The 25,063-nt window shown below is 48.8% G+C and overlaps 1 protein-coding gene across 1 annotated transcript in view; it reads right to left on the minus strand.

The window, feature by feature from the left end:
- The window catches only part of FRAS1 (Fraser extracellular matrix complex subunit 1), a 399,170-nt gene that overhangs the window by 57,741 nt on the left and 316,366 nt on the right, over positions 1-25,063 (minus strand). Inside the window, exons 41-51 of the mRNA XM_032883154.1 lie at positions 23,766-23,901; positions 19,934-20,124; positions 18,801-18,954; positions 17,344-17,607; positions 15,399-15,587; positions 13,904-14,023; positions 13,466-13,645; positions 5,004-5,128; positions 4,671-4,811; positions 2,675-2,902; positions 615-728 (exon numbers count right to left, since the gene is read on the minus strand). Coding sequence (XP_032739045.1) covers positions 615-728; positions 2,675-2,902; positions 4,671-4,811; positions 5,004-5,128; positions 13,466-13,645; positions 13,904-14,023; positions 15,399-15,587; positions 17,344-17,607; positions 18,801-18,954; positions 19,934-20,124; positions 23,766-23,901 — 1,842 coding nt within the window. The remainder of the gene's footprint in view (positions 1-614; positions 729-2,674; positions 2,903-4,670; positions 4,812-5,003; positions 5,129-13,465; positions 13,646-13,903; positions 14,024-15,398; positions 15,588-17,343; positions 17,608-18,800; positions 18,955-19,933; positions 20,125-23,765; positions 23,902-25,063) is intronic.

Raw genomic sequence — 25,063 nt, forward strand, 5'->3', positions numbered from 1 at the left:
TCTATGCCATATTGCAGATATTCCCCCAAACCCATCCTCCCCTTCTTCTGGTTAACAAACTTGGAGCTAAGCCAGCGAGAGACTCTATTCCCAGCCTCTGCGATGCAACGGACGGGGCCATAGGACCAAACTCTTTTCAGAACACTGAGCACAAGTGATGTGTCTGGCTTCCGGGTCACCGGCTTCAGCCAAAGTTCCCTGCCCTCTGCTTCTCCGTTCTCTTCTGCCCATGGGCGGGAATCCCTAGAACAGCTGAGGAGTGTGGACTGTGCTGTCAACAGCAACAACCCAGGGACGTCAGAATAAGACAGAAGGCATCTGGTCTCTGAAAGGTCATGCAGAGCCCGGGACTGCCCACTTACTGCCACTGCCTATGTGAGAGAAAAAATAAACTTCTACCGTGTTCGAACTTCTGTCTTTCGGGGGTCATTTTGTAAGAACATCTCAAACTATATACAATCCTAACCAAACTCATGGAGCTTGCCAGTCTTAGGAAAATCAGCTCCCTTGGGGGGGTAAACATGACTTAAACTGGGCTTCTATCTCCATGTGGTCACAAATAAGGACTTAGCCCACATTGGTTCACGTGAGTGTGGCAGATGGAAAGGCCTTACCTTGCCATCCATGTACTCCAGCCACTGGAGCCCCAGGTTGGTGACAATTCTAGGAGTGCCATCATCAACCGGGAGGATGTCTACTTGGAAATGCTGAGGTGCTGCTGTCTTAACCTATGGGGGAAGTCAAAAGAGAAAAGTCATCATTCAAGGACATCTGAAATATGTCATGTCCTACCACATACAAAGCTGGATCTCCTGACATCTGTTGGCACCTCAGAATGGGCAGCCCTGCCAGTGTCCATTGCTTATCACCCTTGGCATGAGGCACAAAGAACGCTGATTGATCAAGTGGGGACAATGTGAGAAGAAAAGTTGACTTTCCCATACCCACGCATTCCTTAGATGGGTTCAATATTGCCCTGAGGTGAAACAGCAAACAGTATTTTCCTTTCAATAACTCTTGTCCAAATTTTCAGGAGAGGCAGACTGACCTTACCATTCACATGCTAATGTCAAAATCTCCAGGTGGGATTCTGCCAGGTGTGAGAAGAAATTTCCTGGGAGGATATTTGCTTTCCTTTTTTTTTTTTTTTTTCTGCGAGACAACTGTCCATATGGGGGGGAGGGGCAGAGGAAAGCATTTGTGGGACCAGTGAAAAGAACCTGGTCTAGAATTCCATTCTCATGCAGACACATGTACACACACGCATGGCACGTATGTGGCGAGTCCGGCCCAGAACCTCTGCTTCTGGGACGATAAGGCACACGCCAGCGCGCAGGGCAGCGAGATGCTGGCTTCTCAGTCTTCGGCAACCCTCCTAAATAATTTCCATTTCAACAATAGTACAGTCCCTCTGGAGATCTACCACGACCTTTTATGTTTACCAGAGAGGAAGCCCTCTTGCTGATTCATCCTGAAATCTCTTCTCTTCTGAAAGTCAAATGAAGGGGGAGCAGCCACGGTTCAGAAGAGAAAAAATAAAAGCAACGAGCCACCAGGTGGTGAAGCAGTGCGGACACCAAAATGGCAGGAGATCCCAAGAGCCGTCTCACGGACACCTGGGCCAGCAGACAGTGACCTTTGTTGGGACTGTCGGTAGAGGATGCAGGGGATCTTGCTTCCAGAAAGGAATCATTCCCAGTCATCCTCCGGATAGGAAAGGACCGCACAGGACTGAGGGGCTGACCCTTCTGGTGTCCAGAAACACAGCAGGGCGGGAGCACTTGCTCAGCCACACTGCTTCTGAGCCAGACACGGACCTGCGAGTGCGGGTGGGTCCTCGGGCCCACCTTTCACCGCAGGCGCTGTTGTTGCCAGAGGAGGGCGAGGACCCCGGAGACCCGGCTGAGGAATGAAGCAGTGAGGAAAAACGGTGGCGATGAGGATGGAGAGGCCGCCTTCAAGTTTCTTCCGCACACCTGAACCTTGGAAGGGAGCGATTCTCTTAGGGAAGGAAAGCTCTGACAAAAACTGCAGGAACTCAAGGGAAAAACACCTTCACCTGTTTCACCAGCTGGTCCTAAAACGATGACAGCGGTGGTGACATATGACGGTATTACAGCCAGAGCCCTACGTTGCCTGTGTAAGGCATTGGGCCAAGTGCTCGATGAGCAGCAGAGGGACAGACGCCATCCCCATTTTACAGACATCTCAGCTAGTTAGAAAACCAGAATTTAAATCAGTGTCTTTCAGAGGCGAAAGCCATACTCCTAACCAGGTTGTTATTCATGAGATTGAAAAACTCTGGCTGGCTGAGGGCACACATAAAAGAGAAAGACAATCTACAATCCTTTGAGATTAGCTACTCGAATTAGATGAAAGAAAGATGAAGCGAGTCAACGGTGGGCCAAAGGGAAAAGAGAAATAATGACCGTCACAGGAACAATCACTATCACCCTTCGTCGTGTCCTTTGATCCTCAGACTAACTGAAGCTGGTGATTGGCGTCGTACCCATTTCACAGATGAAAAGCTGAGACTTGGAGAACTTAACCAACTTGCCCAGGCCCGATGAGAGACAGAATAAAAACAATGCTATTCTCGGCTAAGAAATGCCCCGTTCGGCTTCTGGACAACCTCCGGCACCCTCCGCCTCTCTCTCGGCCGTCTGCCCCTCACCTCTTTTCCTCCTTCCTCAACGATAAAGAAGGGGTTTGTCCCGTCCGCCACGGTGAAGGTGAACCGGTCGCTGAGGGAGTTGCTGCCATCGTGGCTGTAGCTAACCCGCTTCTGGTAGACGTCTTCCATGGTGAAGGTGGACGCGGGCCGGAAGCGCTGCCCGTTGGTGGTCCGCTCGATGCTGCCGTGCTGTGGGGGCTGCACGAGGCTGAACGTGACAGACTCGGCCTGTCAAGGGGGAGAAGGGGAGTTTGTAACAGAAACCAGATTCGTTTTGATTCGGAAGATTTATTTATTCATTTGACGGGTGGGGGAGGGGAAGAGGGAGAGAAGCCTCATGCAGACTCCCTGCTGAGCGTCGAGCCCAACCTAGGCCTCGATCCCACAGCTCCCGCGATCGTGACCCGAGCCAAAACCAAGAGTCGGACGCTTAACTGCCTGAGCCACCCAGGCGCCCCAAACCAGACTTGTGAGGGACGGCCCGCAGACAGCCAAGGGTGGTCAAACCCAAAGACGCTTATGAAGTAAGAATTGCATTTTCTTTAGACATATCAAAAATAAAAGTAAGGAGAGAAACTGTATTGGGTAACGTTCTGGTGCCTTCTGGGGTGAGACCAAGACATTTAAATTTGTCTTTTAGGGGTCATAGGGGAAAAACTGAATTTTTTTACCTCTACTAGGGTGATAGGAGCTAGACCTTTTATAACTACTCATTTCCTTCCCAACTCCCCCCCCAACACTTTTCCAAAATTCTCATATATAGAATCCCATATGCATCAAACAGAAGCTAATTCCCCATTTCTAATTGCAGCTTCGAGGGTGAGACACAGAAGGAAAATAAAAGATGCAGAAAACCACGCTCAAGCCTTCCCAGTGACTTGCCACCAACTTAGGATAAAATGCAAAGGCCTGATCTGGGCCAGCGAGGCCCTCCTCTGTGACCTGGTGGCAGGGTTCCTCTCTGGCTGCCTTCTTTCCTCCTGCTTGCTCCCCGCTACCAGCCTCTGCACTCCTTTGTTGTGACTGCAAGGCTCCAAGCACATTTGACCACAGGGCCTTTGTGCTCCTGGTTTTGCTCCGAGAGTAACTCAGATAACTGCATCGCTTGCTTCCACTTCATGTTATCTCTGCTCAGATATCAGCTCCTCAGAGACTTCTCTGACCATCCGTCTAAAACAACGCACCTCCAATCTCCATCTCCTTTACCTTGCTTTGTTTTTTAATTCACAGCCCTCATCATCTCCGACATGGTATTACATGTTCTTTCTTGACTGTTCCCCTAACCAAAGGCTGAAAACTCCCTAAGGCTGGAGCTGGGGTGTGTTCACAGCCCTGTCCTTAGCACCCGGAGCAGAGGCTGGCACGTACCAGGTGATCAGCATTTTTGAGAATAAGTGAAAGACCAAGTGCCGGCAAAGGGAAGGGGAAGAGAACTAACGGACAAGGCGATGGCCCTCTGTGAGAGCTAAGTCAGGCCAGAATGTTAGACTCTGAAAGCATCATGAGAATAAGAGTTTAGTCTCTACATGCCCTGTTTTACTGAATAAAGCCTACTTCTTGGAGGAAGTGCAAATCGCAATATTCCATTGTCATTCAGAGAAGTCTGAATGAAGGAGGTAAATGATAGGAAAAACAAATAGGTGCCCCGAACCCTTGTTTGCTTCAATAAGAAAGAATAAAAAACTGGCTGAAAGGTCATCTAATTTTCTATGAATCACGTAAAAAAAAAAAAAAAAAAAATCAGCATGTTAAGGGATTGTTCCCGGTAATCAGGGGAGAGAATGAATGTATCTAGGAGTTCAGAAAGGGTTTAAAAACAATTCGATCTCAAATATATTAGCTTCTCTTTTCCAGAAGGCCACAGTGTCCTCTGATTTCTAACCTCTCAAGAATGCTTGCACTAACCTCGCTACTCTGCCCTACCCCCGGGGACACAGAATCCCAGTGTGACAGATCAGCCCTCACTCAGCCGGGGAACCGAGGGGATTGCTTTTACCTCTGTGTCTGCATCCACCGCCTTGAGCTCAAACTCAGTGATGGTCTTCCTCACACCCTCCTGTACCCGCAGGCCCAGGTTCCGTACAACAGGGAGCGAATCGTCCACAGGGCGTATGGTGATATGGAAAGTCTGGGTCACCTAAATGGCAGAAAGTGCAGGTGGGACACCTGTCCCCGGCACCCACATAAGTAGAAGGTAGGTGCTCTCTCTCCACTATTTTTGGGTGAGAGCAGGGGAGAGTGAAGCTTGCAGAGTTGCTTTGCACACTCCCTTCAAAGAAGACTTCCGAATCAGAACCCGTTCCCCGAGGGAACGGAGTGCCTTGCCTACCTCACTAATGCCATCGGAGAGTATAAAGGTGAAGGCGTCGGAGTGTTTCTCGGTGTCGCTGGAGTGGACGTACTGAATGTTGCGTGAAGTCAGGTCAGCTTGAGTAAAGGAACGAATCTGGGTACCTAGCAGAAGGGGAAGCGAGAACCAGAGAAAGGATGTCCAAACGCTAGCCATACTTCTAATGCCAGAGAAATGCCACGCTCTCACGAGACGGAGCCCTTTGTATATCTTTTATAGCATTTAAGTGCTTCTCTGAGAACTTGTGCTAGAGTCGTCTGTGTATCTTCTTCCCTACCACAGCATATGTTCCGTGGGAGCACGTGTTAACTTAATTATCTGGCTTCTGCTATGCGCCAAGCCAACAGCAGGTGCTCAATAAATGTTCCTCTCCTTTCTCTGGGGGTTTATGTATGCAGGTCAAATCTGTGAAATGTAGAGCCATTGCCTTAGTTTCCAAACTCCTCTCTCCTAAGTTTTATATGCCCCCATGGCCTCATAGTCCTTTTTGGAAACCTGTCCTAATTTTTAATATTGTGTGATGGTTTTGCTTTCGAACACTGGAGTCTTGGGCTTGGCTACACATAAGCTTTTCTCTGTGACTGGTGAGCCTGGCATCCATGACTTCATTGGATATTCTGCAAGGTCCCTTTCATCTCTCTGGTCTATGATTTCCAGCTTCTCATATACCACCTGGGCCAGGCTGGCAGTTACAAAACCGTACTGCATGACTGTGGGGTTGGCGCGATCATTCTATCTCAACTCTTAAGTGACCTAAATAAAACACCAGCATCCTTTCATAGCATGAATAAAGAGGATGCACATTAAATTTTTTTCAGACTTGTTTTAAAAGTTAAAAAAAAAAAACTCAAGTGATTTTTAGATAATGCCAACATAGCTCACAAATGAGTAACATCTTATGTTTTTAAATGTCCCGCAACATTTAGCAAAACAGCCCAGAATTCTTGCTTCTGTCTTAGGGCTTCTGTGGCTCATGGTCTGTGCCAGCCAAGACTGAAACAAAACCACATCTCTTATTCCCTCAGTGCAAATTCCCTCTTTCCAATTCTGGGTGTTGGGTTATTAATCCATTGAATCTAGTCCTTTGGTTTGGTCCTGAAATTCATTTGCTGCTTCCTGGGACATATTACTTATTACTGTTAATCCTGGCAAAACCAGTTTGGCTTTTGAGTTACAAAACAAACAAACAGAGATTCCACTTTGACTGTTCTACATTTAACTGGGACATCAATATCACTGGCTTTATGTTTCTTAAAAAAAAAATCAACCCGCATGGTTTACATTTGCAACTCTCTTTATCATCTGAAATTTGTTACCTAGATACAACAGCCTTCTGAATATTGGGGCATTATTTTCTTTTGATGAGGAGGCATTTGATATTTCTGTGCTTACTACATCAGCTGTTGACAGGCAAAAAATACGGCCCCCTGTCTTAACGCTTTGTCTTGTGGATCTAGACAGAAATCCATACATTCTTTAAAAATTTAATAACTTCAGACTGTCTGCACTGAGAAGTTTAAATCTCTTTCCCTGCTGTGAATCTATCCCCACAGCTCATGGAGAAATACTTGTCTGGATTCTCACAGTCAACTGGTCACCCACTTCCCTGTTCCCTTTATACGCATTGTTAGTCTGGGAGTGATTAAGAAACGTGATAGATTTTTCCTTCTTGGAAAGCAAGGTTTGGAATTGATCTTTTCTTAACATTTCTTATCGAGAAGAAATTGACATATAATAAATTGCACATACTTAAAGTGCACAATTTCATGAGCTTTGGCACATCCGTGAAACCATCACCTTAATCAGCATAGTGAACGTATCCATCACCCCCCAAATTTCCCGACACTCTATAATTCTTCCATTCTTCCCTTCCTTGTCCCCTACCCTATCCCAAAGCAACAAAACAATTATTTTCTGTAACTACAGATTGGCTGGATTTTTTGTAATTATTTTCAAATTAGAATCATAGAATATATACTATTTTATGCATGCTTTCACTTAACGTAATTATTTTGAGTTTTACCCATATTGCAGCATGCCTGAATAATTTTTTTCTTTTTTATTGCCGAATAGTATTCGATCATATGGTTGTGTCATACAACCAATGTGTCAAACAAACAACGTGTTTTTTTCTCCACTCACCTGTTGTTGGACATTTAGGTCATTCCTAGTTTTGTGCTACTGCAAATAAAGCGGCTATCATCATTTGTGCCCAAGTCTTGGTATGGGCATAAGTTTTTATTCTTGGATAAATCTCTAAGAGTGGAATGGTGGGACTATATGTTGGGTACCTGCTCTACTTTCTAGGAAACTGCAAGCTAAGTGGGTTTTTAAAACTATTTTATAAATATAGATTTTATATTTTTTATAAATACAAATATAAATTTTTAATAATTTTTATAAATTTAAAGTTTATATTTTTATAAATATATATACATATAATTTTTATATTTTATAAATATAAATTTATAAATTTTTATAAATATAAATTTTATAAATATATATTTTAAATATAAAATGTATATTTATATTTATATATAAATATTTGATATTTATAATTAAATATTAAATATTTATAATAAATAATATAATAAAATTATATAAAATAAAATAATATAAGAATAAATAGAATATTTATAATAAATATAATTATATTTTATAAAATTATATAAAATTTATATGAATATATATTTATATAAATATTTATAACATATTATAAATATTTACTATAAATATTTATAACATATTATAAATATTTATTATAAATATTTATATATAAATATACATTTTATATTTATAAAATATTTTTCTATTTTTCTATTTCCACTAGGAGCATATGAGAGCTCTAGGCTTGATCTTCCCAGTTCAACCTAGCCAACACTGAGCACCTACCATGTGAGGAACACTGTTTCAGGCTTGCTTATACCTACTGAGTTTTCTCTTTTAACTGTTCTGGGAGGTCAAGGTTGGCATATTACCTCCATTTTTCTATATTATGACACGAGTAAAATTAGAAAAGCAGTGTGACCTACTCAAGGTCTCACACAGCGAGTACAAGGGCACCACCAGGGTGAAACTCAAGGTTGTCCAGCTCCAAAGTTAATGCTTGCCAGGAATACTTTCTGTACAACTCATCTAACCTTTTCAGGCTGGGCAAGGAGCCTCTTGGATTTTACTTCTATCCTTTAATTTTTTTTTTTTTTCAATATAAGAGTAACACATGCCTATTAAAGAGAACGTGAAAAACGCAGAAATGTGGTAAAGAATCCCAAAAGCCACTCATGGATCCACCCTGAAATATCACCATCGTAATATTTTTAATTGAATCATTTCTTCTAGAATACTTTTTTGGCTGTAGCATTTTTCTTGTCTGAAGTACTGATTTTGATGAGGTATTTAATATGAACACTTAAGTGATGTCCCTAACTTCGTGCCAGAGGGTAACGAGGGCCATGGCATCTACAACAGAAGCTTCAAGAGGGCAGGACTTCTGTTGTTTCTTCACCCCTGGGCACCTACAACAGCGCCTGGCACACAGTAGGTGCTCACAACATGCTTGGTGAATGAACCCAGTTGATCGCTCTCTAAGAGGTCCCACTGAGCACAGATTCTCCATCTCTGCAAACTTAAAAAAATATTCGAGCCTTTGCTAATTGGGTATTGGAAGACTTAAGCTGCTCAGCACCGAGATGGCGTTTCTGATAACACGTTGTCCCTCCTGCCTGTCCGGGCGGGTCGCTACCGTTTGAAACATGCTGGAGGACTTTCGTCGCTTGGAGGACGCTCTCCGTTACGAGCCGCTGGCTGAGCTCTGAGTCCGGCCGTACCGCGGAGCCGCCCATCGACCCTGTCCGTTTTCCAGCTCCCCCGGAGGGCCAGCCCGTTGCAGAAAGCTCAGTCCGGCTCAGGGAAGCGTGCACGGAGGCCGCCTCCTGAAGGAACTGCCTTCCTAGCAGGACGTGAGGCGACTGCCTTGGCCTTCCTGCTCTCTGCAGAGCCGGGGACGGCGCCATGCACGCGGCCCGCGGCCCGGCGCAGGCTCAGGCGGTGGGAGACCCTCACTCTTCTGCTCCAGCTTTTGTTCAAAGCCTCCTGGTGAGGGACGAATTGTGCCGTTCGTCCCCCCATTTCCCCCTTTCATACACTGCAGTCCCGCCCCTCAGTACCTCACGCTGTGACCTTACTTGGAAACAGGATCATCGCTTATGCACGTGGTTAAGACGTGGTCACTGAACTGGGCCCCAACCCAATCTGAAGAGCGTCCCTAGAAGAGGGGAGAGTTTGTCACATGCGGACAGGGACAGGGAGTGCGCCCCACGAGTGCGAAGACGGTCCGCTCTAAGAAGCCAAGGAGAGGCCTGGGACAGGTTCTCCCTCACGGCCCTCAGGGGGGATCTCGACGCTGCGGACAGCGTGACCTCCGACGTCCAGCCCCGGATCCGTGGGACAACACGTGTCCTCTGTTAGGTAGCCCAGTCCGTGGCACCGTGTCGCGGGAGTCTCAGCCCACTCGTATCTCTCTGCTCCTGGGGAGAACCCAAAGGTGTCTCCTCTTCCGGTTGGTGTCACCATCTGAGAGAGGCCGAGGAACGCCTCTGAGGCGTCCTTCCTGACTCACCCCCACGCCTCTCTCAGGCGGACCTCGCCACCGTCCTGTCATGCTGTGTCTTGTCGCGGAGGCACGTGTGCGCGTGTCCATCTGCGCGTGTCCCTCTCCCCAAACAAACCCTCTCCCGCAGGAGCCGCTCAGCGAGTGTTCGGGTTGCTGAGACCCGGGGTCGTGCCGGAGCGCGCTCTCCTCCTCCCTGACTTTGACACACAACTTCTCCCCGTTAGCTAAGCCACCGGATGCCAGGTGGGGTGTCCCACCCCAGCCACCTCGCGGCGGCGTCTGACCACCCTCTTGCCCGGGGCTGATACGCGATCCGCCGCGATCCTCCTAACACAGACACCGGCATGGGCTCCCCTGGCCTTTGTCCCTTATCGCCGGCTGGGAAATGACAACAGTCACAGGAGTCACTTGGACCCGAGATGGGAGCCTCATCTTGGGGTTCACTGAGCCATTTAGGCCATCGGGGCCCCCACCTCTGGATTTTTCTGTGAGAGAAAATTAACTTCTTGTGCAAGACACTGCAGCTTGGGTCTCTTTGCTTCAGAGGCTTAGCTCTATCCTAATAATGTAACTTCTTACTCCGATGCCACGAGAAAAAAACGGCCCTCAGAGTCCCTGACGTGAGGCTGTGGCCCCGCAACCTTGACAAGGGCACACACGGCGCCGCAGAGGCAGCAGGCCCGGGTGTGTCTTCCACACAGTTTGCACAGGCATGTGGCGCCCTGCATCTCCTCGGGGGAGGCAAACGGGATCTGCACGCCTTCCCCGTCTGTCTGACAGGAACAACCGTCCGACCCACGGACTGAGACAGACGTGAACGGGTCCACTTCAGAGCCGCCCCGTGAGAGGGTATGTGAGGCCTGTGGAAGCCGACACAGCCGAGAGGCCCCAACCGGTCAGACACAAGACAGGCCTGAAGTCCGCTCGCTCCTCCGGGAAAGCACCGGCCGCCCCCCCACCCCCGGCTCCCGCGGACCCTCCTCACCCACTGAGGCGAAGGGGGAGGCGCGGGGTCCCTCCTCTGAGCTGCGCCCGCTGCCTTAGGAAAGGGATGCGAGGGGTCACTGTGCATTTCCTCTGAAGGGACACTTTTCACAACTAAAAACAATCAAGTTCATGACTATGTTCTCACTTAGGGCAGACGGGGAAGGGGAGAATTCTGGCCAAAGGAAGGACAGAAAGGACGCGGAACGGGCTTGGCGGGGCAGGAGGGGCAGAGAGCGGGTTCCATCCGCAGTGGGAAGGGTCCGCGAGAGGACAGGGGAGGGGACGGCCTCCTCGGATCTGGCCACAGAGCGTGACCGGAAGGGGGGCTTCAGAAAACCTGGCGGGGGCGTGAGCCGGGGGGGCGGTGGGGAAGTCCGGCCTGGTGGCGAAGGGCAGGTGCCGGGTAGTGTCCCGGGGAGGGGGAGCGCTCCCGTTATTTTTGGAGGCGCCTTCCCAAGAGAAGGGAGAAGTGTGGCCCCCACGAGAGTCTCTCCCTAGGCAGCCCCGGACTGGTCTCGGCAGCCCGAATCCAAGCCCAGGGAAGGCTGAGATTGTAAAACCGAACAGGAGTAAGGGAGGCGGCCTCGCGCTGGAGCCTGCCACAGCCCCCGGCCGAAGACGAGTGCGGCGGGGAGGCACCCGCAGCCGGGCCGACAGTGCCTTGCTGGGGGCTCCGTGCTTTCGAGCTGCAGAGCGTAGGTGCAGCTGCCCCGCACAGCAGCCACGGGTCTGGCCTTTCATCTTGCCGAGATACAATCAGCAGCCTGACGGGATTCTGGCAGAAGCAATGAGCTCATGAATTAGTTATCGAATATCTTCTGCAGCCAAGGTCTTAGGAGTGCTGATGTGCGTTCTTCTCCCAGAACTTCAGGACGAAGTGTTGGCTTCCTGTGCACCAGGGATCTCGGCCGATCTCTCCGACCTTCCCCACACCCGCCACCAGACACTCACAACACCTCCCGGTCCGCCAGCATCCTCACGGTCACCGCGGTCTGCCCCGTCACCTCCTCTGCCAGGCTACCCTCCGCCCCTCAAAGCCCGCCTCCCCACAGAGGCCCTCCCATTCGCCCTCTCACTCGCTGGTCTCTCTGCCTCTGGAATGGAAGGTGCCAGGCAGATCCCACCTCGGGTGTTAAACCCACGATCCCTCTGACTGCAACTCCCTTTCCTTCTAACGGCAGCGTGGCGGGGCCCAGAGTCTCCTCAGACGTCTGGTCAAACGTCACCTTGTAACAGGGAGTTCTCCCCTCACCCCCTTGCTCCCTGCACCCTGGAATGCTCTTATTTCTCCCCCAAAATACGCGTAGCCATTGATACCCAATCTATCTGTCTTGTTTGCTCATGGTCTGACCCCCGATATTAGAGAGAGCAGAAGCCCGGTGAGTACGTCCCCTATTCTGTTACTCCCCCGGCTGAATGAAGGAAGGGTCTGGAACCTGAAATCCAAAGGATGCAAACCACCGGTGCCTCTACGGTGTAGGAAACAAAGACAACTCCACCTTTAGACGGCTCATCCGGCAAGTGTCTCCCAAGCCTCAGGTCCATTCGGCGGCCACGTTTTACAGGTTCTGCCCCCCAAATCCTTCCCTCCCTCCCACTCTCCACCAACTGCTACTGACTGAACATAGTTTACTGGGCGCTGGGTACGATCTCTCACGTGGTTCTCGTCTTCCCATCCCCACGACCGCCCCTCCAGGGGAAGCTTTACTACCTCCTACTGGGCCAGATGCGAGACGTCTGACCCATTGTCACTGCTCCCCTCGCTTTCTTCCTGTCCATCTGCTAGCACTGGATCAACGTCACTCTCCTTCCCTGCTCAGAATTCTGCAGTGACTCTCCACACCTGCTGAGTTACGTAAGGATCCCTCATCCCAGCTTTGAAAACCGCGTAAGATCTCCGTCTACCCATGGGCCGCATCTACTCCTATTTCAGAATATAAGCTTCAGCTAAACCTGCCCACTCACTATTTTTTGAATGTGCCCACGTGCCATTCCCATCTTTGAAAGTAACACCATTTCTGGCTGCTCAAACTTTGCTTCCAAGGGCCAATTTTTTTTTAAAGATTTTATTTATTTGTCAGAGAGAGAGAAAGAGAGAGAGAGCACAAGCAGGGGGAGCAGCAGGCAGAGGGAGAAGCAGGCTCTCCACTGAGCAAGGAGCCCAATGTGGGACTCGAACCCCGGACCGCGGGACAATGACCCAAGCCGAAGGCAGACGCTTAACCGACTGAGCCACCCGGGCACCCTGTAAGGGGACTTTTAAACACCACCACTGTGCATCTTCCTACCTAACACAGCCTCTCCCATTTTTGAACTTCTAGGACACCAGGTTTACACAGTTCTGAAAATACTTGCTGTATTCTGTCCTCATCAGTGGTTATGGGCAGAGGTTCCTGTCTCGTCCAACAGAGCACACTGGAGGGTGAGGGACCTCCTCTATCTTTTTTTGCCGCCTCAGCAGAAGCTCAAGTAGAATCTTGCCCAACACACATGCTCACTGGCTATTTCCTGAATTACATTTTTTAAACGTGGTGCGTCATAACTGTGCCAAGTGCTCAGACGTTAGAAGAATGGTTTTGCAGTGTTCGCCCTAAAAGAACTGACCATCTGGTCATGGTGAGAAGACTGCTAACATAAAGTTGTAATTGTCTGTTCAACTTCGAGCAAGGAATTATTGAGCATCTACTGTGTGCCAAGTATGATACAAAGCAGTACATAATGGTCAAAATCAACAAGGCAAAAATAAATATTAACCAAGGCAGGTTCTAGGTGTGTGTGGCTTACCCCCAACACTTACAAATCCCACCTTTTGGTTGGACGAAGCAAGAGAGGACAGGCTCACCTGGTGAGGCGGCATGTTCCAGGTGGCCCAGCTCGGGCTGTCTCGTGATGGTATAGACCAGGTCTGTCGGCATACTCTCCTGGTCAGTGGCAGAGAGCTGCAGAGCGGTGATTTTCTCCGCTGAGTTCTCATCCAAGACCAGCCCTTTGTTGGTGGTGATGACTGGTGGGGAATTGTCTTCTGAAAATGTCAGAAACAGTGATTGGAAAGGGGATCCTTTCAGCCTCCTTTCTTCAGTTCCGGGCCTGGGGCCCAGGAGTAAAATCAGAATAACCCTTGGACCTGTCCCTCAAAGAGAGCCCCAAGGAGCCAGAGCTTCTCGCTACAGAGAGGATAGGGTTCCAGAGTCCCACGGAGCTGGGTAACAAGGTGAGCACAGTGTACACTCTATGACCTCATACCTTCTGGAATATTTTTAGAAACCCAATGCCCCCTTACCCAAAACGCTGATGGAAAATGACTGGCCCATCAGCGTGTTGCCTTCTCCATCAACCACATCAAATTTAAAAGTGAAGCTCCCGCCAGATTCTCCTTTCCTGTGTCTGTATTCCACTTGGCCTGGAAAAAAGGACAAGATAATGAAGATTCACGATCAGTGCTTTCTGCTCTTATTTCTGAAGCGGGAAGTGGGGATCTAATCGGTATTCTCACCAATGACGCCATTAACACCTTCCTCTCTTGGACATTGCTTTAGACATTTTAATCTGAAGTTTTCAATTCCTCCCTTTCCCTTCCCACTCTTGACTTCCTCCTCATCAAAAACACTCTCATAATGAAATCAGCCCAAGCACCACCGTTCATGGAGGCTCAGCTTTTGGGAAAGACTCGAAGGAAGTAACCACATGGAAAATGTGCGGCGATGGCACCCGCATCATGGGCCAGATACCCACGTCGTGCAGCCCATATTCTCCCAGAGCGCCTCACTCCCACCTCCCAGGGCAGCCTTAGGTCATTTCTGAAACAACACTGAATACAGCTCCAACCAGCAAGTTAACGGATACATTCTATACACTCGTCACAAAGATCCATGGGGAGAAGCATGAACCCGACATTTTTGTTCAGCCCCCGCATCACGTCCAGGTACCTCACAATGTAAATGTAACCAAACATCTAGGGGGAGGTACCCAGTCTCATTCTTACAAAGAGACACCGAGGCCAAGAATAATTAAGGAACTATTACCCCGTGGTCCACTCCAGGCCCTTCGGTAAAGTACAGACAGGCCCAATGAGAATTCGGCTGTGACCCATCTGAGTGTCAGTGCATGGACAAAACCTTTACTTCTGCTCCTCAGGGCCGTGTTTCCATCTCCAAATGGAATTGCACATTGTCCCATGACTTTGGGTTACTTTTTTTCCCCCCACGATGTAACCTTCCCCCTCCTTTTTTACTCCTGAAAGAACTGTAGAGTAACGCTGGAGCATTTAACATTTATGCTTCTACGTTACATCAGCATTTCCTGGAGGAGGGATGAGCTATGTCATCTCCCCCGGGCGGCTCCGATTTACGCCCTTCCATTTTGCTTAGTTCATTAACTTGTGCTCTTTGGGGAGCTGAGGAGAGATATAAATTGCTCACCTAAGGCAGGCATAATTTCCACCTTAATCCATCCCAATTCACTTCCTTTTCCTTTTCTCTCTCACACACACTTTTTAGCATCATAGCAAGTCAAAATTATTTTTTTCCCTCTATAATAGCCCCAAATTTCATCAATGCTATGTCAAAGCATGAACACATTTTAGCCAAGAAGGACAGTCTCTTTTTTTTTTTTTTAAACAAAAATTGGAGGAGACAAGAAAGAATAAATGAAACTATAACCAGCTCTCATTCAAAACAAAGAGTGCAGTTTACTGCCGCAAGCCACCAGGCATTTAACTCCCATTTGCTACCGTGGGTGGACTCTGAGTCCGGGCAGGTGCAAGGGAGCCAGCTGACCTTGGCTGATGTCGGCCTGGGTGAAACTCCGGACGGGGCCTCTCACGGAGATTTGTTCGGTGTTGTCATTCTTCACCATCTGCAGGCTCCCCGCGCCAGGATCCTCCTTCATTATGTACATCACCTGGCGGTCGTCCGAATCAGTATCTGTCACTCTCAGATGCTGCTCTGTGATGCGTGCTACAGACCCTGGAAGAGAGTGGGAGACAGGAGGTCATTGTCCATCACTGTCAAGTGATTTCAGGAGACCAAATGATCACACGTTGCCTCGGTTTAAGTGAGTACTGGGTGCTTGCACTTCTCCAATTCCAGCTGCATACATTTTAATTTCCCTAAGTGAAACAATCCCAACTTCCCAATTTGTTAATCCTCCCTTGGGTTTAGATCTGAGCCCTTCTCTCTCCTGATCCATTTCACTCTCCCTGTGCTGTGCTCACTCTACTCCTGGGACCTAGCAGTTACCCCTTTCTAGACTGATGTATCAACTCCTACATCTTTGGTGAAACCTTCTTGGACCTAACTTATTTACCGTCTTGAGGTTCATTAAATCATAAGCAACAGATTTACATAAACTTATAAATGCATCTTGTTGCCACCTCAAACCAAATAGTTAAAATCAACGTTTACAAGATTATAAAACAGGGGGCTCTGAGTGCTGGGCCCTGGAAGGCTATGAAGGTTGCTGGGGATGGTGGCGAGACATGAGCAAGTGGTGAACACTTCTTCTCAGGGCCTTGCCCCTTGCTTTCCTGTCCAGCTCATATTAAAAATAGTAAATTCAGGTGAAGTAGATGCTTGTCATTCATGTGTAATACATCCTAGTTGTTTGGCTGAGCCCTGGGCCTCCTGTGCGTTCTTGCTGGTAATGCCAATGATGCAAGACCGAACTATTCTTTCCCCAGGCCATTCTCAGCAAGCAGCCCCGAGGGATGAGGTGATAATCTTCCTCTGGGACAAAGATCAGACTTGCTTATTGTTACTGTAACACGGGGAGTCCCCCCAAGCTCAGCGTTCTTCTTCTGTAACGCCTCCCACTGCTCGTGAAGGCATCCCTCCGGGCCTTCCGCATCGTCTCCACCAGTCTTGGAGTGCCAAGGGAAACGATACAAAGTTGCTGATGGCAATGCTGTCCATCGTGCAGTGAGTAACAAAGTATGTGGTCTCTGACCCAGGAGCCTCTTGTCTTCTATCAGCACCCATGAAACACCGACGGGCTGACTGACCGGCTTGTAAATAGGCGAGAGGGAAATCTCAGATCGATAAAGGGGACTTTTGGGAATCTGCCAATTTTCAGATACCATCATGCTGTATAGTTTTCACTACAAGACACATGTGAAACTAAGGGTAGATAAACACATAGGACCCCACTGGGATGCAGATGTTCTGGGGGGAAAAGGCACACTAAGTGACTCCCTACTGCCAACTGATTCAAGAATGACATGTCACGGGTCCTTCAAGTGCTGCTTATAGACAGGCAAACTTGCGAATCTTATACCCTAGGATACCACGTCTAGTGACTCTCAGTTATTTTTATAATCTCTTTCGTGTATGATGGCTTCTGAATTGCACCCCCCATGCTCCCTTGCCACTTGAAAGTAAGTGTTTTGAAAACTCTGTTGGATTTCTTCTGTTGCTGTTGCCGTTGTTTCCCATGGGGCTGGCTGGGCATTGGCCTGAGTAGCTGGATACACTGAGGTTTTGAGGGCCCTGGAAGTACTCTAAACTCTTCTCAATCTCTTCTCAAATTCACAGACAGTTACACAGAGATTTACATTAGTCACTCACAATGCTTGTGTCCCTAAAAGAATAGCTCTCCCCACCTCGGGTCTCTCTGACTTCTGAAGGCCTAGTTCAATACCCTCCCACAGAGCTAACCCGCGCCCTGACAAGGACGGAATGAATGGAACGGAGGGACTGCAGCTGCTCTCTCCCATTCCCGCAGTACCTGCTGAGAGTTGAAGGCCTCGGTTTACGGCCACATTGGGGGAGCCGCTTGTAGGCAGCTCTATGTATATCTCCATCCTCCCGGTGTCCATGTGGAGGCCATCCGTGAGGGAGAACCGGAACTCATCCACTGCCACCCCGGGGCCACCAGGCATGTACCCGACCAGCCCGGCCAGCACATCCTGGTAGGTGAAGGAGGAGCCTTGAGTTAAAACCCTTCCATTTTCCAGAGGCTCAGAAGCAGTTTCCCTCCAGAGCAGATGGCCTGAAGAAGAGAGTAAAGAAAAACAAAGAAACAAAAGTAGAATACATATGGCACCAAAGAATGGCCCGATTTTGTCAGCTAGCATGAGCCTGGGTAGACTGTCCAGCACCTCAGAGGCTCTTGGTGACACACACACATAAATGACCAATGACTGAGAATTTTCTATAGAGGCACAGGGGGCTGATCTGTGGCCTCATCTACAAATAAAGAAGATAAGATCCAACTTTTCCTGTTCAAAAATCTCTTAAGGAGACACAATTCATGTGGTAATACAGTGGCTTAGAAATCAAGTCTCCCTCTATGAACTCAAACTCGCTGCATTAACTACACCTTATTTTCCCCACCTGCAAAGTGCAAAGAGCACGCTTCTGCTGCTTTCCTTCTAGGGCACCTGGGAGGGGAGAAGGGACTGTGTTTTGAATTCCTTTTAAATTCAGAAGGACACTAGACATCTTTGGGTGGGAGCATATTTTTCTGTTTTCAAGGGTCATGTGTATCATGATGGGACAGTTAAAGTGCTTCATTAAAGAAAGCAAAAGTGAAGGAAGATAAAATGCATTGACCAACAGACTCTTCTATTAACCTTCCATCGACAGTGAAACTTCATCTTTAAAAGACCACGGGGGTTAGGATACACTAAGGTACCACCTGGGAGATGAAAGTTCCAGAGCTTTGGCTAATACCAGAGGGACGGCACTTAGAAAAGAAGTAGGTGAAAGATTCCCATGGTGGTTTTTACCTCTGGTTTAATCAGGAAAAGTGCTTTCTTTGCAAAAGGATCAAGTTCATAAAGACATCCAGCTCACCTCTAACCTGATGTAAACACCTTGTGCAATTAGTAACAAGGGGGCCGCACTGTTCCTTGCACGAGGTGGCCCAGGACCATCCAGCAATGCAGCCTGCTATGAGAATAGAACTCTAAACCTGTCTTGCCCGAGGTTATATAGGAGAGCAAGAAAACAGCTGAAATTGAATTTCCGAGACACCAATTACCTGGGATTCAGACTTTTTAGAGCCACTGGTGTCCACGGTGACCCCAAAGAATATTGGCTAGCTGTGAATCTGATTATACTCTGATGCAAAGAATGGGCTATGCACAGGAAAAGCAGAGGAAAAACCAACAGAAATCTGTGCTTATTCTAAAATCCTAACAGCCCTCTCGATTAAGAAGCTTGCCATGCAGTTGGTCCTACCGTGGTCAGGCTTTTTTGTCAATACAAAAACCAGCTCATTATCTGGAGTGTCCAGGTCCTGCAGGCTCAGGGAAGAATTGCTTATCACCACTCCCGAGCTCAGCTGCACGCCGAGGGGCCGCAAGGTCATCCTGGGAGGCTCGTCGTTCTTCCTCTGATGAAAGCATAAAATATCAGGTCTCACGCGGATATTGGTTTAAGAAAGAAAATGCACCTTAGTCAGTGAAAGCACCATTGTTACATCAACTTTCACTCTCAAAATAGTATTTAATGGTCACCATCTTCAATTCTCCGTCAAAATGGTTTGTTTGAAAGAAGAGCAAGTCACACCAGCAAAATGTCCCCTTGAAAAGTAACGGACGTTCTACAGAAATCTTCAAGATATTTTCCACGGGGACAGTGATCGTATTTTTTGGACCAAAAATCTGGACATGTGGTTAGAGAAGTATGAGTATATTTTGAGGATAAAAGAGCACATTGTTTGAAATCAAAACTGTCCTAGAAAACCCGAAGAGTATCAGAGTACTGTAGGACGACACCATATTTAAAGGTGTGAGTTCCTAAAACTGTCTCCCTGACCCCATGCCAGCCCCTCTGTACCACCTCGGAAGGTGTCCTTTCCTAGGAGAGAGGGTATTCCATTGTGAGTTTTACCTTTTCTCTCTCTGTCTCACCGGGCTGGGAGAGCAAGCTCTCCAGTTGCTCAAGTGAGAATAAATACAGCATCAAGGAACAGGTTTCTTTGATGTTACAATTTAACAAATACATGCATCAAAAATGTAAGAAAAGGCAAGTATGCATGTGACTAAATACAATAGTTTCAGGGGATAATAGGTATATGTTGGTTTTCAGCTAAATATGAGACTGACACTGTTTCTCTGTCTGACCCTCACAAACCGTTTTCACACAGAATGAACACATTTTACCCCGAAGTGGAAATTCAGATTTCCAAATCAGACCCTCTCCAAATGCTAGCCTTAATTCTACAAGTGTCCTCAAGGTCAGGATTGTATTTTTAAGTTGACCTTGAAAACTGAAGGTTAAATGCGATCTTGTTTTTGAGCTCCTGGAAGGCTAGCTAATGCTGGGACATTTTTGTCAGAGGCCCCCTGTTCCAACTTCGAAATCTTTACCTCAATGGTGATATTGATGCTGTGGACTTCTGAGCGACTGTGTCCATCACTTACATAAAAACTAAAAACGTCATGCGTTGGCTCAATGCTTTCATGAACGCTCTGAAAGTAATAAATGTAGTTTTCCAGGACATCTTGAATAGGGAATGACGCCTCTGGGTCACTGGTAGTTCCAGGGCCAAAACGATCACCTGCGTCAACATCAAGACAGAACTTTTACCTTGATCCACCCGTGCTTGCTTACTAGGCTGAACTAGAAAACATGACAGCATTATCAACAAAAGACAAAATACGCTAGAGGATAAAAATGGAGGATGGAAAGAACAGAAGGCTCGAAATGAAAGACTCAGGGTTAAATTCCAGTTTCCCTACTATTTCTCATCCACACATGGTTTGCCTGCCCGGCTGTTTCGACAGGGAACCAAATGAGATAAGATGCATGAAAGCACTCAGAACGTTACTGTATATAGCAAGAATTAAAAAAAAGAATCCGCGGTTGTTTTGTTAGAAATCTGTGATAAAATCAGTTCTCAGACGAGTAACAACACAAAGGCAAGGTGCCACCTTAAGCTTTGGTCAGTTTCAAAAGCACGCTGCCTCGCACACCAGGCAAGAGGAAGCCACCTCCTCCTCCTCCTTCTTTTTTTTTTTTAAGATTTTATTTACTTATTTGACCGAGAGAGCAAAGCGAGAGAGGGAACACGGGCAGGTGGAGAGGGGGAGGGAGAAGCAGGTTCCTGCTGAGCAGGGAGCCCAATGCAGGCCTTGATCCCAGGAGCCTGGGATCATGATCTGAGCCGAAGGCAGGAGCTAAACAAATGAGCCACCCAGGCACCCCAGGAATCCTCCTCTATGTAAGAAAAGATTAACTGTATACTTTATCTAAGAGATACCTCAATAAGCGTGTTTTCATTTGACCTCAGTTCCTTAAGGAAACCTCCCCATGGGTCAGAGCTCAGCCCCTGGGATGGCACACCAGGGCTGCTGCGATGCTCCGGGACCATCCACAGCCGTCCAAGCACTGAGATGCTCAAGTTCCATGCCGAACTCTGGACATCGAGCTGGTTCTGGTTAACTCTTCTTTTCATCCCAACCCCAGCCAAACCCGGAAAAGGCCAAGGGGAAGAGTAAACACTGTCTAAATGATGGATGGCTTGTCTCTTCCTTGGTCTGAGTCTCTCTAATTGATTGATTTTAAGTTGTTACCACATTTTCCTCTAAAGAGAGGAAAAAGAGAAACCCTGTATCTTCAAACATCCCCTGGATACATATCAACAAAGAAAAGTGTGTATAGAATTTCTGAAAGCAACAAAGCTTTCTCTTTGTCTCTTCCATGGCTCTTTGCAAAGATCAGGTCATAAATCAAAAAGCCACTGACTTCCTGAATTGTAGACAGTGTCATTTTTTTGGTTAACCTTCCAACAGAAAGGCTAGGACTGAAAAAGTGTTACTTACAATTTGTTTGAAATTAGAACTCAGGACAAGGGTTTTTTCTTCGACATGAACTGTGTTAGATTTTACCCAACGGATTTGGTTCCTCTTGATACCAGGAGCATGGAGGGGTCTGAGCGACCTGTGACCGGATAGTCCCTAGCACACACGGTCGGTGTTTCCAGGACAAAGTGCTGTCATTCCTTCGAATTTTTATTTTCCCTTTACACTGACCGATAGCAAATATGAAAAATGTGGCTTGTTTACTTGGGTTAATAAACTAAATGATGCCTAAAAATATACTCCCAGAGAGAAATGTCTCACTTCCTGTCATTGGAAAATAAGCCATTCAACAAGTGAATGTCACTGAAGCTTTAAGCACCAGCCTTCCCAGTTTCAAAACTGCACCTTCTGCTTTTTCACGTAAATCGTTCTCATTAATGTGCTTCCTCACCTCCTTCAGCAGAGTACACTGTGTGCAAATTAAATCGTTCCTGATGCACGCAGGCTCTCATCCCGAGCATCTACTACCGTGTGGTGCGGGAACCAGTGACGCACGCCCTCGAGGAGGTCAAGGTGGGTCTGTTCCATTTGCGTTGGTCCTAACTGACTGTAGAGCCCGTGCTGTTCCTTTCCCGCCCCACAACACATGACTCCGCTTCTTCCTGGCTTGCTGGTAAGAAGTTAAAGCTGCTCCTTGTAATGTTTCCAAAAGGCGTCCTGCGGCTGCTGGGCTCTGAATCCGGAGAGCTGGCTTCATGCACACAAAACAGGCTTGGGCTCAACACCCCGGAGAGACGGCTGGAGCCCTTAAAGTGTCTTGGGATCATTATCTGCACCCCCCGCCCCGCCCACAGCCGCCTGAACACCTTTTTCTTACTCCCAGGCTCATACTGACGCAGAGCAGTGATTCTCCAAATGCGGTCCCCGGGCCGGCAGCTGTGGCATCGCCTATGAGCTGGGGGGAAACGCAAACGCATGGGCCCCCCCAGCCTCTGCTCAGGACACTGTGTTTTCACGAGCCTCCAGCTAAGTCGTGTACACACGAAAGTCTGAGAATCACTGTTTAGAGAGCTGGAGCTTGGCAGAAATTTGACTTCTAGGCCAGGGAAATACTCCCCTGTAGGCAGTCCAGGTTAATGCCAAAGCACATTAGGGAGACTTTAAAAAAAAACAAAACCCTGGAGAGAAAAGAGGTAGAGACGGGAGGCAATGACCCTTTCAGGTCTCCCCACCTTTGTCCATGCCCTTCCCTCTGCCCGCCGTGAGACTGTCGCTAACCCTTCCCCTTGCAACAGCCATTCCCGCCTTCTCAGACGGAATCCACTGTTTTGCGCTGTGTACCTCCTCAGGGTTTGGCCCTTTCCCTGTGCCAGTGTGTCTGGTTTCCTGCCATTTACCGATCTTCCTCTCTGCCTCCCATTCAAGGCAGGGGCTGTGTCTCCCTCACCTTCACATCCTTTCTCTCTGGCACAAACGTGTTGAGACAGATCTAAGTCGGCGATAAATCCGAGTGCCCGCAATGAAAGGCAATATTGGGGGAAGGACCCGCAGTTTTCTGGAGGAAAATGAGGCCGCCGCTAAATGGATTTCAGGGGACAAGGCTCCAACCCCAGGCCCCATGCTGGCGCCAGACACGCTCAGTCCAGGGCCTCTCAGCGGGAGCTGCTACTGACACGCCAATTAGAGCCACGCACCAGCCCTCGGAGATCTCACCGCAGAGGCAGCCGCCGGTGACCTGCGGGGACCTGTCTCAACTGCCAGTCACTGCGGTCTCGGAGGACCGAGGACAGGACACGCCGTCTCGCCTCTCCTTCCCTGTGACACGCAGCAAGGGCAGCGGGTGTCCAGGGCAGATGGTGGAGCGGGGGGATGTTGAGGGGTCACAGACGGACAAGCAGGCCGTCCAATCCATGTCACAGCCTTCAAAGGAGCTGAACCCGGAGCAGGGGCTCAGGTGAGCCACGGCCGCCTCGCAGCGGAGGACAGGCATCCTTATGTCCTTGACCCTGGGCTCTGAGGCCATGGGTCCTTCCTCTCCCCGTTGCTGGCGCGCCTGACCCCCACGCCGCTGCCTTGTCTCGCAGCCCTGAGGGGCCTCCTACATCTTACCCGATCTTCTCCTTTGTTCGGCTTCTTACCTGTCCCCCCGCCCCCCGGGGTCTGCGGCCACAGGAAGGTAGGGGTGTCTGTTCCTTTTGTGTCCCGTTACACCCCTGTGCCTGGCACGAAGGAAATGCTCAGGAGATTCTGAGTGACTGAACCTCCCTCCCTCCTGTTTCTTGGAAATGGATCTGTTCCTCCTTAGCCCCCACGTCCAGCTTGGACTGGAGGCAGCTGCTCCCCCCACCCTCCCTTGTCGCCAGGTCTGGAGCCACTCTGCCGCCCGGCCACCGCCTACCTGTGCCCGCGTTCTCGATGCAGCCGAATCGGGGCAGAGCGCTCAGCTTAATGACGGCGTCGCCCCGAAGGCTGTCCTGGTCGTCGGCGGCGAAGAAGTGGTGGAAGGAGAGTGGGGCTCGCCCTCCCTCGTCGACCTACGAAAGAAGAGATTGTGCAGTCCCCGGCGGCCAGAACTGCCGTGAAAAGAGCCGGATCGGAAAGCGCTGCCTGGGGGCACCTCCCAGCACCGGCTCCGCGGCCTCGAGCAGGCAAAGCCTCTGCAGACGGGATGAAGAACGGGCCGCGGCCGGCCGGCTCTCGCTCCGCGCCTCGCAGAGCGGCATTCCGACACCGGCTCCTGTGTCTCCCTTCAGAGCGGTGCGGCCTCCGTGATGGATCTGGTTATGAAGCGGCTCTGGCCCGTTCTAACCCCCACCTGAGCACAGCTGCGCGGCGGCGCGGCTGCCTTGCTTCCCTCCCGTCGTTCCAAAGCCTGCAGCCCGGGGATGACCCGTCCGTCCTCCCTCGCGGACCGGGAGGGTGACTGTCCGGCAGGCGCCCCCACCCAGCAGGAAAGTCCCGCTCATCCCCTTAGGGTACATACTGATAGGGGTGCAGGAGGAAAGGGCTTCCTCCCCACACCTCAAAGTGAGTGCACACCTTAAGGTTAAGGAGGAAAATGAATCCATCTTAGTAAAAGCACTTGCTGGACCTAACTTTTTTCCTTTAGGGCCCTGCTTTGTATGCTAACCCCGTGACCTGATCCTGGTGCTTCTGCTGGCCTGTTGGGGCGCCTGAGCCTTTCCACTCTGAACAATGCTTGGCCAGATGTAGGAAGATCTACGAGGTACAGAGTGGAAGCTCACCCTGACTCTGGCGATGGAGAAGAGCCAAATGGGTTCCCAGGGTATGCAATATCAGAACCATTTGGAAACAAGGCAGTTTTACGGATTTTTAGTTGCTTGGCAAAACCAGAAAAACTCTTTGAGTTTTTGGCATGTGGTATGTACACGGAGCAGGACAAGGAGATTGAATTAACTTTTATGGAATCCCTACCATGTGTTGGTATGTACTGGGGGATTTAAATGGTATTTTGTTAACTATCAGAGCAATCCTTTAGGTAACAGGAATAGTTACAGTTTAAAGATGAAATTGGGGCCAAGAAAGATTATATCGTTGGTCCAGGGTCACTCAGCTAGTAAGTAACAGAAGCAGCACTTGAACTCAGGTCTGGGTAACCTCATGAATGGGACATATCTTATGGCCCCCTCCCTCCCCACCCCTAGGAACTATAAATAACCTTTACAGTAATAAATA

Source organism: Lontra canadensis, unplaced genomic scaffold, assembly GCF_010015895.1.
Source record: "Lontra canadensis isolate GAN:19392208 unplaced genomic scaffold, GSC_riverotter_1.0 scaffold1, whole genome shotgun sequence".
Taxonomy (NCBI): domain Eukaryota; kingdom Metazoa; phylum Chordata; class Mammalia; order Carnivora; family Mustelidae; genus Lontra; species Lontra canadensis.